This window comes from Rhea pennata, chromosome 3 (assembly GCF_028389875.1).
Source record: "Rhea pennata isolate bPtePen1 chromosome 3, bPtePen1.pri, whole genome shotgun sequence".
Lineage (NCBI taxonomy): Eukaryota > Metazoa > Chordata > Aves > Rheiformes > Rheidae > Rhea > Rhea pennata.
In genome coordinates this window covers 20,965,498-20,984,557 of record NC_084665.1, presented here as the reverse complement: position 1 = coordinate 20,984,557, position 19,060 = coordinate 20,965,498, and the positions used below count along the sequence as shown (strand labels likewise).

The following is a 19,060-nucleotide window of genomic DNA, read 5'->3' as shown; positions in this document are numbered from 1 at the left end:
AAAGATTAAACAGATTGCAAAAATGTACGTGGTTTACTGCAGAGGAAACACAGTAAAGTGTCAAAATCCACCTTTTTTACCTAAAAAGTTTCAAAGCTTTTAACAGCATCTGCACAGGGTAGAGTTGTCGCCCGTTTTGTTTACTTAGCAGTACTGGTATACAGATTAAATTCCCCTTCAGGCTCACTGGGGGCGAGATACCCGGAAACGAATCTGTGCACCTTGCTGAAGTGCGTTACGTCAGACGGTCAGCGCGTCTCGGCAGGGCGACTGCCGAAATAAATGTGGCCAGCCTGTCCGCGTCCCTGCCGGGCGGTCGGCATAGAAGTCAGCCCCCTGCTGAAGAGCTGCTGATAGAGGGGATAGTATACAACAGACTGGAGTGCTTGCAGTCATGTATGTGATGGCTACATGATAAACTTTATTTATCATTTTCCAGTATAGTTTTGGCCAATGTAGCAAATCACTGATTTTTCTCTCTCTCTCTCTCTCGCTAATGTTTGAAAGAACCCTTTAACAGAAATAATATATAACAATATTTATAAGGTAATATTTTACTGTATGTGGTGGAAGACTGGAAGACTTTCTCTCCTCTTCCATTTTCATTCTTCTCTGGAATAAGAACATTTAAGTTTCACTTTCAAAGAGCTAGTAATATCCCATATGGAAAATAACATCTCTTATCAGAGATCGTGACCACTCTTCTGTTAATAGCCAAATTCTGTTTTGCTTAGTCAAATAGAGCAGCACTTACTGGTCTTAGCTGATCACTTGTTGCGGAAGGTCCTGTTCAGTGTGAATAACGTGATGTTGGTCCTTCATGGGAGGGCCTGGTTCCGTGACCCCTGAGCTAAATAAGGACTGGTAGAAATGTTAGCACATGGTTCCAGCTGACAGCTGGTAGTATGTTTTCTACATCCATTTTCCCATTTCTCTATTTTTGTGATCAAAAGAATTTGTCTAAAATAAAGACGACAGCATGAACTGTTCGGCATTTAGGTGAGAAAAATGCATGAAAAGAAGATCTAGAACCTAATCTTAAAAAAAAAAAAAAAAAAAAAAAAAAAAGCAGTTTCATCTTTAGGATGAGAGTTAATCAACTCTTTCAGCATTGACCAAAGTCTAGTATGTAGCTGAAGCTTTATGTACCAGTTCATTACCCAGAGTTGGAAGAAATGAGCATCAGTTTTATGCAGAATGCATAGCTGTGCAAATTGCCCCATGTAGGCTGTGAGCTGTAGACAGTGCAAACATAATAGCTTTTCAACTGATGCAGTTTTATGGCTTTAGAACATTAATCATTTTCTTATGCCTTTAATTACCCTAAGGTAGTTACGCTTGTGTCCTTAATAGGTGCTATCATTATGCCACTGATAGGTTTTTAACCATTCTTTTTGTCGTAGCTAGTAAACATAATATAGGAGACCATTACAAGTCCGGAATGCTCTTTAACTGAGCGCCATTAGCAACATTACCGCTATAAGGCCAACAACATTTTGAGCTATGTTTGCTACTTGATTATAGTCTTCTGTTATTTTTCTGCCATTAGGAAGGAGAGAAGAAAACAATTCAATTCCTAAACAGGTATTGCCTAATTAAAAGGTGTATTTTGTCTTTTCTAGAAAAATATAGCCTAGTTCCCGAAGTAAGCAGGAAGAAGGTTGGTGTGTTGTCCACAGTACTAAATACAAAGAGAGAAAAACAAAACAAAGAGAAATGGTAATGCTACTTAGATGCTTACCAATAGTTGGCCAGTGCTCTGTTTTATCTTCTGTTTTATTTTGCTCTGGACTTCATATGTTATAATGTACTAGTTTTCAGAGTAGCAATATTTTACTGACACCTAGCAGTCACATCTTGGAGGAAGGTGTTAGATTCAGAACTCGCTTCTAATCCTAGCTGTCAGCCATGGTGCAGGTAATGAGAGCGCATATTGGCGATGCCTCTGTGGCGTTCCTAATGAAGACTGCAGGTTGTGGACCCTTACACCCATCTACCTGATTAATGAGTTGTCACTCGTTATTGAATATAGGTAATCAGAAACAGCATTTGAATTTATCATCCCCGGCAACCAAGGAATGTAGAATGTACAATGAAAGATGGATTGAATGTATGGGAATCTCTGGCTGTTTAATTTATGTGCATACGTAGGGTTTTATCAACTTCCCATGTCCATTTTCAATAAATGTTTTGCAAAACCACACACAAGTGATGTGGAAGCATGCAACTGCTCTATGATTGAATTCCTTTAATAATCACAGCCAAAGTGTCTTATTAAGGGCAGTGATGTTTTAGTTTGGGAATTTCAAGCATTTGATGGTAAAGAATTCCTTTCCTAAGCCTTTTTTAGCTTATCTTTTGTCTCTCGATATTTCTTCTCATGGTGGTTGACCTTCCTGTAAGTTTCCCATGTTGATTGCATGGCATTTATACTGACCTTAACCCAGTTAAATGCTTTTTGAGATGGAATAGACAGAAATATTTCTTTATCAGCAGTTATGTCAATAAAAGCATAGAGTTGTAGTTCATATAGATACATTATGTGTGAATTATCTATGATTTCAAGAAATTATCTGACTAAAAAATCCACTTATTCTGTATAAAGAAGTTATGTTTGTTCAATAGACTAATTTTCACCAATTATTAAAATATCTTGCTACCTAAGGCTTCTGATTAGGAAGAAGTAACCTTGACATTTGCATTGGAACATATTTTAGCCTTCACTCTACGCCTTGTCATTCTTGATGTCCTGAATTTTCTCTTCCTTCCACAATTCTTTTTCCTCATCTAGTTATTTTTATTATTTGTTTTTATGACTCTTACTGTCAACATATTTCATTGGTTTCTACTTATTAAGCAAAATGGATCTGCCTGAATTTCATGTGCAGTCTTAATTTTGTAACTTTTAATGTATGATCTCTGCTTTTTAGATTACTCCTAGGTATTTATTGCTTGTTTTTGGCACAGCCTACTAAATACATTAATGTCTGTGAATTGCTAAATTAAAATGCTCTTCTCTTCTCCCAAAATGCCAAAACTGATGATGAAACACTCTTCCTGTTCCTTCACAATAAATCCGAGTATCAGTTTACTAAACACTAGGAGGTAAGCATGTGCTTAATGTGATCCTGAATTATCTATCCATGATTTCCAGTATCACTACTATAAAACAGGATTATTACATTAATACTTATTGGACTCACAGGTATATTTTAGAAAATACTGTGCTAAAAGAAAGGGGGAGAGAGCAAAAAAAAGCACCCTAGGTTAAACGTTGCAATGTTTCATGCACCTTAAGCTACAAAAGCCTCGTTCTTATGAGCACTGAGCAGTGTTGAAGCAGGTAATTCCTAGAGGGAACAGCAGTATTAGAACTTATCTGGAATTGCATCTAGGTATTCTTTGGCTCTTCCAGTTTCACCTGCACCTGAGGCACCCATGTCTGCGCCTTAGCTCCACCAGCTGCCAGCACCGTCCTGCTGCCTGGCCCAAGCCAGGAGTCATGCCATCCTCAGGTCTGGCGGTCCATCTGCTTCACACGCGATAGCGATGCTTGCTAATCCAACTCAATCCCAAGGGGTTTGGTTGGGGGAAGAAATATATTTTAAAAAAAAAAAAAAAAAAAAAAAGGATTGAAGCTGTTGAAGCTAACCATCTCTCTTGATTGGACCAAAGGAAGGGACATTTATAGAGCATCTTAACCAGCAGAGCAGAGCGAGGAGGAACTCCTTGGAGACAGACAAAAGCTGCTTGAGGCGGTAGTATCTTCCCTTGCTACAACTGGATTTAGAAGATGAGGTCTTTCCCCTCTTTAAGCTTGCTTAGTTAAAATTAGAATATTTTTTTCATGTGCTCACTCATTTTTCAAAAGTACTTCCGTTTTTCAGAACTGTCAGTTATTTGTAGGGTATAGCAGGAGGTTTTTTCACACGTTTTACATGTATGGAACACAAGGCATGTGTGGAATCTAATGGGAACTGAGAGGAAGCTGCAGCAATAGTAACATTTCAGTATAAGAAACGTCCCAGAAACTCACACATGCATCATTTCCTACTTTGAGTTAGAACTATTAATTCACAATTGCTTTTTTTTCAAATAGTTTTCTAACCAATTTTGAAATGATTTAGATAAGCTGGTGGGACTGATATTCTTAGATTTTCTTTTTCCCTACCTGCTCTTTCAATCTATGTAAAGAAATTCTTCCAAATTCCTATTGTTGAGGGGTTTTCTTAATTTCAGTTCATATTGCCTTCTTTTGTTGTTTGTATGAACTCAGATTACCTTGTAGCAATTATTCTTTCTGTTCACTCCTCGTCTTTTGTATCTCTGTGAGGCCTAATTGTAATCTCCAGTTTTCTAAGGAATACAAATCCTGCTTCTTTGACTCTTCTGACTTCTGGAGATCTATCTTTCATTCAAATGTGCACCACTGTTTTTCTCTATTCACAGAACACTTTTAATTGAAATGCAGAAAGTTGGATGTGGTGTTGTATGGCTCCATGTATTAGAGCGCTAGTATACCTTATTTTGATTTTAGCTTAATTATTTTAGATAGCAACTGTATTTTTCTTAGATTTCTAAAATAGTTTTAAGTAGTAATATTCAGAGTTTCAGTTGCATAAACCAAACTTTTAACCTGTTATTCTTTTCTTCTCTTCAGGTAGTCGCTGTAAGCTCACTAGCTTTCATTTATACATGTATCAAGCAGCATAAGATTATTTTACCAAGCTTATATATAAATATATATAATCCAAATACACATATATATCGATCCCATTGGTTTTGTTTCGTTAGTATTGTAAATTTTCTTACCTCGTGGAGGTCTTTTGTTTAGTAATTGATATGTAAAAGTCAAAATTGTTTCTTGTAGAATGACTTTGGATTAGTTTTGTAAATCGAACCCGATTTACTGTCCCCCCCAAATCATCTTTTTTGTGTTTTTGAAGAAATTCTTATGCTAATCTCAATTATTTGCACCTTCATGCCTTCATTTTCTGTTCTCTACTTTTCTTATAATTTCTGTCTGCATTTTATTATGACTTCATTTCACAGTCTTTCAAATTGTGTAGAGGAAAAACACAATACTGAGAATATTTTATGGCAGAGAAATCTATAGTAAAGAGCAAAAACTGAATCAGAGACCTGGAAATATTATGAAATTTTATTTTCCTTTAGATAGATTCTTTGCCATCTTATTCATTATCACTGTAGTCAGGAGAGTTTGTGAAATGTCTGGTCTCTACTTTATTCCTTCCAGTTCTTTAATTTTAAGATGTAGAGCTGCTAGTAGCTCTTCTCTACCTCCAAGGTTAGCTCCTGCATGGAACAGAGTAAAAGCTCTGTTTCTTTGGTTATCTTTATTATCTGGTCCCCCTAAATCCCCCTGACCTCTTTAGATATTGTTGCATATAGTCCTTGGTAATTTTCCTTCCTCTCAGCAGTTCTATTTTTATCCTGAGTTTCTGTCAAGTCAAAATCTCTCTGACTGGCTCTGATCTAGACCAACTTCCAGTACAAACATTTTTAGCTGGAGGAAGGGCGCAGGACCTAAGGGGAGGAACCACAAGAGTTCTGCCATGGAGGTGTCAATTAACCTGCCAGGGTTTTAGAGGGGAAGGAGATGTTTTCATCCAACAAAAGCACCTCCGTTGCCCGCTGACATAGTAGTAGACGTGTCTTCACCGTGCCTGTTGTGTTTGGCACAGCATCCGTGAGCACTCATTCCCGTGGAGTTACTGATTGCTCGTGGCATTGGGGAGCGTGGGGTGAAGGACTGAAATTTGTTAGTTTTACTCCCTAGCCAAGGAGCCCTCTCTGCAGATAGGTCCTCCGCAGAGATCTGGGGAAGACTGTGCTGGGAAAGATGATGACATGGAGAGGAGATTTTCACAGAGATAGTTTTTACTCACTGAAATAATTTAGACCCAACTCAACATTATCAGGGTATTCGTCACGATCTGGAGATGCACGAGTCTTGTGTTAAAGCAAGCTATCTTGAGTGCAATTGCATAGAAGGAGAGCAGTGTTTGACCTGATAAAATGAATGGAAGTTAGTAAGTTTGTTTCTAATGCTTACTTTCTGTTTTGGTTATGTAAAACCCCTTTTTTGATCTAACTCACCTTCTTTTTATGCTTCCCCTGCTTAAAGATCTCTCTCTCTTTTCTTTCTTATTTTTTTTCTCCCTTGGTTCGTTTCATTGCTTAACAGTCAGTGGTATTTCTCCATCCAGTAAGTTTAAATGCTTTTCCATATGCCTCTTAGTAATCCACCTGAGATTTCATTTTTTTGAGCGAATTAGGTGTGTACGACAGTGGTGTGAAGTGTAGCTGTCTGACTGGAAACGAGAGTTTTCCTGAGGCCTAGTGAGGGTCCTCTCATGCTGAGCACATATACAAGATAGATTTAATAAAGTCTTTTTTTTTTTTTTTTTTTTTTGCTGCCACATTTACAAGGAAATTGAGGTTGGAGGTCAGTTTTCACTTAAAGACTCTGGCTGGAAATGCCTAGTTTTTAAGTGCAGGTCTTTTAAGCCCGCTTATTTGACAGGTGGTAAGAAATCTACATTTAAATTGTCCAGATCAGCTTCTTATTTGTGCTGGGTTGTTGGACAAGACATTTCGACTCTTCCATATCCTTCACAGCTTGATCTAACCAACCATAACATAGGCTCCTTATTTTCAGATATGGGCATCCTTTCTGACTAAACTCACTGTAATTTGCATTGGCATTTGTCCTTCTCCCATACTGGTTTGAATATCATTCAAAACAGCATAGAGAACCATTCCTATTTTCTGAAGAGTGACCTCTCACAAAATGAAATAATTTTGCTAAAATGCCAACATTGGGCTAACCTGAAAATTTTGACGTTTATTAAACCTTTCTAAACATTAGGAATTTCCAATACTAGCCAAAGTAAAACACATTTGCTTGTATAATGATCCAAAAAAAAAAAAAATAAAACCCACTGACAATGCTTCAGAGTACATGCTGAAAACTGAAAACGCTGCTTAAGACAAGTGTTTTTAAGACCTAAAGTTCATATCAAGACTAAATTGGATTTGAATTTGTGAGATTGGAAGTGCCACTAGCTAGTTATTTAATTTGGTTTTTGATTGAGATATGCAAGACTCAGAAAATGCCTAATTGTTAGCGAGATGCAAATTAGGGGTATTAGCAGAAATCATATTTAAAAAAACACTTGTTTGACAATTAATGCTGTGATCTTTTAAACGGATGAAGAACCTGATGAAATGTGGGATATTTTATTGATCTTGGTTTATTGTCACTTGGTTTAAAAGGCAACTGATGCTTGAGCTTGGCTTCTCAGTCAAAAGCAGTGTTGCAGTAAGGAGATGTTAGCAAAGAGGTATATAATTTAAATTAGTGTAGGAGAGAAAGAGACCTTAAGAACAGAATCAAGATTGGAGGAGAATCAGTCGGGATTTTCCAAAAGATAAAATAGTAATTTTACCTGTTATTCCTGGATTCTGTAGCTCTTTAGTGTTTGAGAGCTCTTGTTAAGCACACTGGAAGTACGAGATGCAAAGGTGTTCCCACATGTGGTTGTTGAAGTTTTAAATTGCAAGTTATCTTTATCTCTGCTTTAAATCTAATCTCTGAAATTCTTCCTAGTTTCATTTATTTCTCCTTTTGTGCATAAGGTTGTGGTCTGAGGTAACAGAAAATGTAAAAAAAAAAAAAAAAAAAAAAAACAAAAAAAACAGTGCAACATTTGGAGTAAGTGTAGAATTGCTGACAGTTTTCATACACTTTTCTTTCTCTTCACAAAGTCGCTGCAGTAGAACCTGGAATGAAATAAAATACCTATGTATCAGCTGATTGCTGATACATCTACGGTAGCATAAAAGCAAATAAGGTGTGCTTGTAACCCTGCTGGACAAAAAGGAGGATGCGTGTTTTCAGATGGAGCTCATCTCTTGCCAGGCAAATGATTTCTGCAGAAATGATGCAGCATCTCAGCTAGGAGAAAAAAATGCTTCCTTGTAAAAATTTAATGTAGAAAATGTTGAGATAGTGTCAAGTCAGGCAACCTACACAAGCACTTGTTCTAACAGCATTCACATTATGCAGGTTGAAGTAACATGAAGTGCCCTAATGTATGGTGAAGAATAATAGCCATTAAGTATTATTAAGTATTTCTGTTTGCAACTCTTGTAGATCTCTTGAATACAATAGCTGCTGATCTGCGTGACCCTTTAGTACGGTTTATCACTGCCCGAGGCAAGAATGGAAGAAATATCCACAGTCTGAATAACATACATAAGCCAAGAATCAATTATATATTTGTTAAAAAGAGTAAACCAAGTAGATTAAATATGCCTCACACAGGATCTTGCTTTTTCACCCAACCTGCCCTATAACTTTTTTCCATATAAGTCTTTAGGGGAAATAGATAAAAGAACATCTTTGTTTCCTATTTTTCACAAGGAACTGAGGATATGCAGTTTCAGCTGATTTTCTTTACGTACTCTTAGGAAGTCTTTGCTTTCCTTCAGAGAGGAGATAAGGACTGTGCTTCAGTAGAAATAATGCCATGTTGTTTTGTTTGTTCTTGTGTGTGTGTATGGCCTTCACCAAGTACTCTGTTGGTTTTAGACAATCCAGCTAGGTCTTTGGGTTGCATCTGTCAGAGCGATTGAATGTAGTGGAAGTGATTTAAAGGACAGAGCTGGGCCAACAGCGCTGACTATGCTCTTTATTAGACTATATATTTTTGTCCGTTGCGTGCGTATGTTTTATTCTGTTAAAGTTTCTCAGGCTTTTTATACTGTCATCTGCTTTCACTTCTCTATGGTAGCACGTCTTCCCTCATGTCTCATATAACACACGCATCCCCAAGTCCTCCCTCATGAGTCTTAACTTCTGTAGCAATGCACTGCCTCTGCTCAGTCAAAGCGCTCTGAGCTCCGGTGGAGCCAGGACTGCGGGCAACATTTCTGCTCAACCCACTTAGCAGCTCCTCTCTCTCCTTTTCCTCCATCCCAGCCTGCAGCACTTGGGTGCCATGGGGGTTTCTCTTGCTGCCCTTGAGTGCTGCTCCCACTGCTGGAAAGGAGAAAGCACCTGTTGCAGGCATCTCGCCCTCCTCTCCTGCGAGCCTGTAGCATGGGCAGATGCCTAGCTAGACATCAGAGATCCCACTGAGGAGAGGGAATATCTCGACTCCAGGCAAGCCTTCAATTAGCATTTGCAGCTGATTCCAAGGTGCAGATATATAGGGAGCTGGGTGGTGAGGGGTTGTATGATCCTATTGCTAAAGAGCGGGGTTTTTTTGAACTACCAGTTTCTAATGGAACTAGGAGTGGCTTTGCTTGTTTTCTCTATTGCAGCATTAGCAAAGCACTTCAGGAGCATACGATTGTTTCCCTACACTGTGATTCAGTAGAGAATAACAGGGCATTTTTATTTAAATCACTGGGTAGAAATAGATGTTTAACCTTGTCTGAATTGTAACTTCAATCAAGGTGATATCCTGTTGCTGTTCAGTTTATTGTATGATGGGAGATTTCACAGTTGACCAATGCTTTGCACTTTGTTTCAGATTACGTTTGCTGTAGTATGTTGCCACCCTAAGAAACAACTTGGTGTATACGGATGACCTAAGTAACAGTTTAAATCTTCCGTGTTGAGGAGCTCATGTAAATGTTATAAGTTCTTTCAATTAACATTTCTCTGTAATACACTCATTTCTGGAATAGCAATTCTGGATATGATGCACCGTTCTTTTTAAAACATGCTCTAGACTTGAACTCGTGAAGAGCTATATGTATGTGTCTAAATGGCTGCACATAAGTTATGCAAACATTTCATATGTGCTCTCAAAGGCAGCTTTTATGATTACATAGCTACCTATGTAAGCATATCTTCCACTTGCATTTGCATTATATGTACTTTTCTTGTACCCTATCAGAATGCTGATTGCCAGGATAGCGAGGTCTTTTCCCTTTCAGTGTTCTGGTGGGATCTTTCTGCTGTTCTCCTGTTAGGTCTTTCTTGAAGCCTTAATGTTCCACGTGCCCATTTCAAAATACTCTGACAGAGAAGATCCATTACATAACGGAGTGAACAACACAGCTCTGAAGTGATTTGCTTCCCAGAGTGTCTCTGAGTCTTGTTTACTGTATTTTTATAGAAGCCTGGAAGAGAGCTGATCTATCCATGAGGTGGTCCCCCTGCAAGCATGCTCCCTATAAATGCTGAGAGAAGAATGAAACCAAAATCTTGACTTCCAATTAAAAAAAAAAAAAAATCCATCTGCTGCAGAAAAACAGAGGAGCCCCTGCAGAATCGCAGCGCAATGTCTCCTGCAGCAAGCTATCTCTTAGGACGCACAGGAAAGCTACCTTTCTCTTAAGCAGCTCACATGTTAAACACCTTTTCAGTAAAGGGTTTTCTTTTCCAATAGCAACAAATGTCGAACAGCTTAGTAAACTTAAATTTTAGTTTTTTTTCAGCAGACTCATAAGGCTTGTTTGCATGCACCTCTCTGTTCATATGACCTAAATAATTATAGTATATTTCTACTGAATTATATGACAGTTATTTTCCTAATGATATCAGCGTAGAAGCGTGGAAAGTGAAGCAAAACACACAGCATGATACCGTGTGTTTTGTGGAAAGAGCAGATGACCTGCTTTCTCTTGAAATTTGGCCAATTTTCTTGTGACTGACCTCGTTTAGGCTATGAGCTGACTCCAGGTTTGCTACCTGCACAGAAGCGAAAGCAGCGGAGTTGTGGGTGATGGACGGGGGTTACCATGCTGGTCTGATGAGAGACGGTTGTCGCTCGCGTGGCGCAGAGCGCCCGTGGGGCATCTCCTTTGACGGGCTGAGGCTCAGCCTGCTTCGCTGTCGAGAGCACCAGCTCGTCTCAGCCCACAGCTTGTCTGGTTTTCTCTGACTTGACTGAGGCTTATGGTGTCCTCTAGTGCCAGCGGGATGCTGATGGATCTTCTTTGGCTTAACCTGGGATCACTGAGTTGCCCGAGGCATTTCTGTAAACGATGAAGAGCCCACTGTCATTTCAGTCTACTGGCTTTGTGTCTTCGTATCACGGCGGAAACGTTTTGTTTCGTGAATCAGTTTCTAGTTGTATATTTGGGGGGTTTTATTAACGATCCTCTACGAGCTGCCTCTTTATCGAGTTAGTGGTTGAGTGCATTTGGCAATCAGTCTTCAGGAACTGTATTTATTTTTTTGTTGCTGCTGAATTTTTTTCACTCACAGAAAATGGAAAGGCATGGTTCTTGCTTGAGAGGAACTGAGAGACAATGATTTCTTCAGAAGAATGCTTTGTTTATGTATTTTGAGAATTTCTCAATTTCCTTTTGACTTTTTATGTGCATGCTAATTATTTACTGCTATAACATAGTCTTTAATGGAAACAGTGAATACATGCAGCTTTGTTTCTTGGGATAACTGGGGTAAAAGAAAGGTTACTGTCTTTTTACATTATTTAATTTTACTATCCTTCTGGGAGTTACTTTTCAAGTAGACAGCAAATAAGGTTTTCTTTGGCTGAATGAGTTCAATGCAGCAAGGTAGATTATTTAGCAGAAGACTCATGTCTCTTCTCTTTAGTCTTCAATGCAGACGATCTAAAATAAGGCCCTTCCCTTTCAAGTTAAGACTACCCAGAAAAATTACCAAGCTAGCAACTTGACAGCTTGTTTATCAAATCTTCATATGACCATGGTTAAAAAGAAGAAAAAAGCTCAACAACAGTGACAACCCAAGCTTGCTAGTAGGGTGCTAACATGTCTTCTTCCTGAAAGGGCAGATTTACCGCATTAATGGCAATCAACCCAGCGTCAGTGAATTCGCTGTGACTACTAAAATATGTCTTTGACAGGATGATTATATGGGATCGGTTGCAAGATTACACTCCTGCTTGTACCACAACTGAAGGACAACTGAATGGATTGAGTAACCCCGCCTCAGGCACGCTGGGCTTTGCATCTCATTCATTGCCTTTATTAGTCGCACAGTGATAGAGTGGAAAGCGCTATGATTACTGTGTCACCAGTAGCTGGGCTTCACCCCTGTGACCCTAATGAAGCTCAGTTGTTCACACGTCTGTTAGGATTCAGAAACTATCTTTACCCTGGTAGTGATAATTGGGTTTCATAACATACATGGGATGAATGTTTAGTGCCTTTTTTTCTTATTGTTTTAAACAGAAAAGCCTTTTATTTTCCACACCATCTGGTGCTGATGATTCCCACATGCCAAGTACTTGATGCACTGTAGAAGTGCCCAGTCATACTGACTGCAGAGGAGGCCTTCTACGCGTTCCACACAGTGTCAACATAAGCTTATTGAGCTATTATTAGAGGAGCTTCCTTTATACTATCTTTGACAAATATGTAAACTAAATAAATGGAAGTTACTTCTTTTTTGACAGTCAAGTTTATTAAACAGTGGGAACTGGGTTTGATTTGAGAACATAGGATCAGTCAGAGAACTCACGCGTCTTGATGTATGCACAAACATGTCAGTGTAGATAGTTTTCTGAGGAAGTATGAGAAATTCATGACCAGTCTGCGTCTGGCTGTATCTTTGCTTTCTTTTTTTCTTTTTTTTTTTTCCTTTTCTTGATTTGCTTTGAAATGAAACCATCAAAACTGCCAAATGAGTATATTTCATTTGTGACGAGCCATTTAGAAACTATAGAAAAAGGAATAGTCTGAAATGAATGAAAACTTACCCAGCATTTAGGTTGTACTAACAAGAAGTGATGCAGATCACCTTTGTTAGGATGAGTTGATTTTCAGAAAATGTTAGGCATCTCAGTTAAACTGACAAATTATAACATTTACCCCTGCAGCCACTGAAGTGGTTTTTGAGACTGACATTTGCATGTTAGTATTATATCGAGGCAGATAGAATCTACTGCCATCATCTTCTGCTATATATCATATTAGAGGTTGATTACTTAGTACTTGTGTTTTACTAATGGGCTTTTCATGGGGAGGCAGCATTACCTGATTTAAACTGGACCTTTTTAATAAGGTGCTACATTTATTGAGCAGAATAAAGAAGAATAATAAAGTTACCAACATCTCTATAGAATTTGGGAGTCCCTTAAATAGATTTATATTAACTTTATTTCACAAAGTCCTTGTTATACTTTTATTTATTGAGCAACTTATGGTATACATTTCCAAATACTGCACAGATAAATTAGGGATGCAGTAACAGACATTCACAATAGTGTGAATGTTTCCCTGCTAAATCCTGAAAAGCACAAAAGGCTGAACATTTAATCTAGAGTGTCTGACAATAGGGAGTTCATCACGTGTTTTTGATATATTAATGAAACAGGGGGACTTTCTTCTTACCAGTTGCTTTTCATGGAATAGAAAATTTAAGGAGAACTCCAAAGTGTGTATCTCCACAGCTGTTATCTTCTTCAATTCTCCTCTCCAGTCTCCTTCTCTAAAACAGTACATTTATTTAATATCAAATGCTCCAGAATAATTCTGCAAGATCTTGCTATCCTTTCTCTGTAAAGTTACGATGATGACAATTGCAGGAACTTGCGTAGCATATGATTTGTTTCACAAGCTGTTTCTCCGGTCACTATTATAACTTCCAGGAATAAGATGGTGAAAGTCCTGGAAACCGATACAGAAGCTTGAAGATCTTTTAAAGCTTTCATAGACTATCACTGTGCATAGTATCTGTGCGAGAACATACCAAAAGCAGCACAAGGCTGATGTAGAAGGATGAGGTTTTATGGTGGGGAGTATGAGGGCATAGTCATTCTTCTAAGAGGGTGAACGTAATAGCATATATATTTGTTAACAGCTAGCAAAGATGAGGAGAGGGAATTTCTTAGTTTGGCTCTGGCTGGACTGATGGTGGTACTCAAGCCCCTTTTAAACTAGTAGTCACTTCTCTAAAGGTATATACAAAGACAGCTGTCCTGTCTAGAGTGACACCAGAAATCTTTAGCTTTGAAGCAACTGGACAAAGATATAAGAGTTTCTATAACTGTTTCCAAGCAATTTGCTAGGATTTTGGGATAACAAGTGTCTGGAGACACTGCTGTGTTACAGCCTTTTCCCATTTGGTCCCAGAGAACAGGCGTGTGGAGATGCTCAATGCTGGCCTGCTTTCCAGAGGCGGTAGCGTTGAACTAACAGGGCAAAGTGTAGCCATAGCCGTTCCTGCATGTGCAATCTCCTTCACTTGCCTTGCTTCTCCCATGCCCTGCTGCATTTGCCTCAGACGTTAGTTCTTTCCGAGCAGCTAGCTTTCCAGCCTCTGTCAAACCTTACACTGACTTGTTGCACGGAAGTCGACCTTGCACCCACTGCAGGCATTGCAGTTATGGGTGAAACCTTGGAGGAGGGCCCGAGGGATGGTGGCTCCTCACTTCTAGGCCGTGTTGTGCTTGCAGGATTAGGAGTGGATGCTGCTAATAGATGGGGAAATGTAATTAATGGGCTCTCCAAAACTGGAGAGGGCTGCAACAAAATTCCCGCTGGCTGAAGCTGCTCTTCTGGCAATAACCCACGCTGCTTTTCTATCACGGCAAGATTTGTTGCCTCCATGCCAGCTTTGCCACTGCAGAGCCTGGGAAGCCAGGCCCATGTTGGAGGGCTCTGGATGGTGACGGACACAGGAAGAGGTGCTGGGGAGGCTGCGCTTGCCTGTGCCTCGCGGCGAGCGCTTCTCTGCCTTTCCGTGCCCTTGTGCTCCTCAGTATGCTGGAGGAGCGCTCACTGCAGCAACGCGGGCCAGTGTCACTCTTATTACTTCACCTGTTTTATCTTTTGTGAAATTGAGCCTTTAGCCAGAATTGTCTGAGCTGCTGCTCCAGCGGTCGGTTAACTGTGAGGCTTCTCGAGCTCATTTCTCTCCTGTGATTTGATTCCCACGTGCTCCCTGAGATTGCTTTCTCGCGGGGGCGGAGGGGGGGCGCGGGAGCGGAGCAGAAGCGTTGCGGCAGGCAAAGGTAGCTTGGAGATAAAAACAGCGCCAAAGCATGTTTTAAAAGATCCTGTCTTGCTTTATCTCCCTTTAACCCAGCCCTATAAAACCGAACGCTGTCCTGTCGGCGACCCGGCCGTGCTGGGCCCCGTGCGCGGACGCAGCGCGCGGAGCGGGAGGCGAAATTCTGGCCAGCTGATTCCTCCATGGCAGTTTGCAGCAGTGTGTGTAAAACAGTAACTTTTTTTTTTCTTCTATGGATTATAAGAATTTTTCTGAAATCACACACAGAATTCTAGTTTTTTCTTATTTTATTTTGATCGCTGAACTATTTCTTGGGCAGAATGGTGATTCAGGGTGCGTAGCTGAGCCCTGGGTTTGCAGATAAGCTGCTGTTTAAGATGGGTTAGTATAGCAGCGGCTTTCTAAATAATGTATAGTTTTATTCAGAGATTTATGATTCTATAAATTGCCAGTGCTTTATCACAGCTTTGGCCAAATACTCTGCTGCAGGGAGGGAAAAACAAGCCTGAAAAGTGACTCTTGCTGGAGGGGGGAGTTCTTCTTCTGCAAATAAGCCGTTCTGCACATAAACAATGCCATATCGCTTATCCGAAATACCTCCTTCTCCCTCTGCATGGTGTGCCTTGCACGTCTGGGCAGCTCTACCAAACTCGGGGTAGACGAATTACTATGTTATAAAGCACTGGTTTGTTAGATAGGATGTAATTAATTTGAGCAGATGGTCTGCTCAGAGGTCTGTTATGTTATATGAGCAAAATGAGCCTTTTAGGCGGCCTGGTTTTGGGTTCTGTTAGCATTCGTTAGTTTGTGGCATAAGACATATGCTTTGATAATATCAGCATCGTTATTAAATGTCGTAAGAATATATGTTCCCAGCAGCAGTGGAAGTATCCACAGTAACAACTGTAGGATCTTTGCTAATTTTCCATCTTATACCTGTAAAAAAAAAAATTATGCTTTACTGTGAAACGCATGCGAAGGAAGCAGAATACTGAACGTCAGCATTAGCCACACATTGACTATCTTAACCCGCTCCTCTTAGATCTATCGGCGAGCTGTTATTTACCACTGCAGAACCCTTACGAGCCCCGTCGTGTGGTGGGGCCTAACGGCTTGGCACGGGGCGCAAAGAGGGGTGAGAGGTTCAGTTTGGTTTCTGATGCGTTCGCTACTCTAGCGGTGCACGAGTTGCAAAAGGACAGAGGATGCAAGCGTGGAGGAGAACACGCTGCATCAAAAAACTAGGCCCAGGTCCTAATTTCTGCAGGGTCTGCATTTCAGTTGGTGGTGGGAGGGTAATGGATAATGGTTTTGTTTTTTTTTTTTAAAAAAAAAAAAAAAAAAAAAAAAGAAAAAAAGAAAAAAAGCATCGTGTCCACAGCTGTATACCAGATTGCTGGACTGCTTCCGTGGAGCCCCAGCGCTTGCTTGTGTGCTCTGCCTGCAGCTCCACCTCTTCAAAGGCTGCTCTATTAATCTGACGTACCAAGGGCTATTTGTACAGCTTAGGGGGTTTTATTTTTAAGTCCTCACAGAGATGATTTGCTGCCCTCCAGTTAGGAATTTAAAGGAAAATTAAATTAAGGCAGCCTAAGTAATGAAAGCATCTTTAGATTTGATAGATAGAGATCATCAAAGCAGAAAGTCTGCATCCCTGGAAAGATTTTTGATATTGTTTAGTGCTGGGGGGAGTTACTGTCTCTAGTATATCATGAAATATCAGGCCTTAAATTCGTACGCTTATGCTTCATGAGTTCGTTAATCTCTAAAGTTGTTCATTATATTTCAGGTCATAAATTAGCAGATTTCTAAATCAAATAGAAAAATTATTTCTATCCTTTTGAGGCCTGGAGCATTGAGATCATAGTTTTGTGTAGTTTTGCTGACAGATGGATTTAAAAAAGCAAGATTTTATGCCTTAAGAGACATCTGAATTTTTCTTGTATGCTATGAAATGTAAGGCTCGTATTTGTTACTGTGATATGCATATTATATTGTTGCCTGCCTAGTATGACACATGTACAGCTATCTGTTGTTTCTGCTTCTCTGGAGCTGTAGGGCTTTCCTAACTAGGGTTGAGAAAGTAATTTCCAATTAAAAAAAATCATTTAAAGCATTATGCAAATTTGAAAAGTAAAGAATTGACCAACTCTAATCCCAAACTAGTGCTAGAAAAAAAGAAAGGGGTCCATTTTTTCATCTGCACATAAGATGTGAGCCTTATATTTATCTGTCCTTTCCATTTCTTTTGTTTTTAGGTTTTCCAAATGAGCCTGCGGCTGTCATTGCCCTTACCACTATTAAGGAATGGCTGAGCAAGAATCATAATGAGGTACGGAATAAAATATGTATTTCCCAAATTGTTTAAGATTATGGTCTTTGACTGCAAATGTGTGAAAAGAGTAAACACAGATTTGATCCTTGAAGTGAAGATTTATTCTAAAACAGATGAAATCAGGTCAGGACAATATAGCCAGGGGAGGATTGTTATATTTAAAAGCTGTATTGGAGTTAAAAGGAAATACCTTTGTCTGAAGCCATACTGTGTGTTTCCTGTACGTTGTAATCTTTCCTGGCAAGTAAAAGACTATTCTCTTTCTAAAACTGCTTTTGAGCGTCAGAGTTTTCATGTAATAATGAAGACATTCCTGGAAAGGAAATGTATATAATAGTTGTCAGTGGAAACAGCTGCCAAGGTCAATGGCTTTCCAGGGGTCACGGTACAGTAAAGAGCTGTATGATGGTAGTATTTTTTTTTGTCTTCATTAATTTTTGGTTTGCCTACAGTTTAGTATTCCTGTTCTCCGGAACACTTAGTAATTTTCTGATATAACTGTAAATTTTTAACAAGACCAGTCGTCATCCAGTGACAGTGTGATGGTGATTATTTTTACATGACAAAATGCTTTCAGTGGGTGATCTCCATACCTCGCTTTCCACTTTCTTTCTTCCCCTTATTTTTAGTCCCTAGCAGGCTGCTAGAATATGCTCATAGCATTGAATTTGAGAAAAGCAGCAGAGGAGTGACATAGCAAATAAAATAATCATGATGTCTTAAACTGAAGATTCGCCTGCTTCCTTATAATGACAGCCAGCAGACAGCTAGAGTTGTTCAGTATTTTTGTCTGAAAATATTTAAGAAAGCATCCCCAGTGGAGAAGTGGTGGATCCAGAAGCATAATTAGCAGTATATTTTATTTTGCAGTATATTTAGGGGAGGGGTTGTCAAGAGAATCTGCTATGCAAAGGTATGAATTTAGCAATGGGTGCTTGTTTTTTTTATACCAACTTTGAGTTGTAAGGAAATGCTACTTGGAGATTCGAATAGTAAGTTGAGATTTTTGAGCCTGAGTTCCAAAAAAAAAATGCATTAAGAAGCACGCCTGTTTGGACACTGACTTTTCATAATACTGAGCACTTGGTACCTTCCTGCCACTTAGATGTTTGAGCAGTGAAGGAAAAGTTTTGGATGGGCAGTCTTCATTAACACTACAGATGCCTAAGTGTGGTCTTAGCCACCTAGCTTTAGGTTTATATTTTTGAAAGTCTGGTCTGTTTGTATATAATTTTTACCCACAAGCGTAAGGCTAAGAGCTCTACAATTGTACTGCTTTGCTACATCCTAATTTCACTTTGTTGCGTTTGCCACATATATATATTAAAAAAAAAAAAAAAAGGCTAAAAATCTTTTCTGGCTCCGGACACAAGCTCTTCCTTCTCAAAAGCTGAATATGTGTTATATATACACCCCTTAATTGCCTTTCTCGTAATAATATTACAAGAAACCTGACTTTATTTGGTAGACTGTGTAGGAAAAGCATAGAGGTTTTCTGAATGAGGACTATTTTCTTCAAGGAGTTGTTTTGTTCTAAGGTTGGGCCACTGCTTATCTGCTATTAGAAGACTTTCAGGACACACTTCGAGTCTTGCCTTTTTCTCCTTTCTCTGCTTGTGGCCTGACTTGGCATGGGACCTCTCCTGCTGATCACCTTGCTTGATTGCTTTCGCTTAGTGTGTTGCTTCAGCGTTTTTCTGTTTTTTTCCATACACTTCAGATGAACTCTTCCTCTTGTTCTC

The 19,060-nt window shown here is 39.4% G+C and overlaps 1 protein-coding gene across 2 annotated transcripts in view; it reads left to right on the top strand.

Moving 5' to 3' along the window:
• MACROD2 (mono-ADP ribosylhydrolase 2) overlaps positions 1-19,060 on the top strand; it is an 879,171-nt gene that overhangs the window by 605,501 nt on the left and 254,610 nt on the right. For both annotated transcript variants that reach the window (XM_062571756.1, XM_062571754.1), the window contains exon 8: positions 17,242-17,315. In XM_062571756.1, the coding sequence (XP_062427740.1) occupies positions 17,242-17,315 (74 nt within the window). The remainder of the gene's footprint in view (positions 1-17,241; positions 17,316-19,060) is intronic.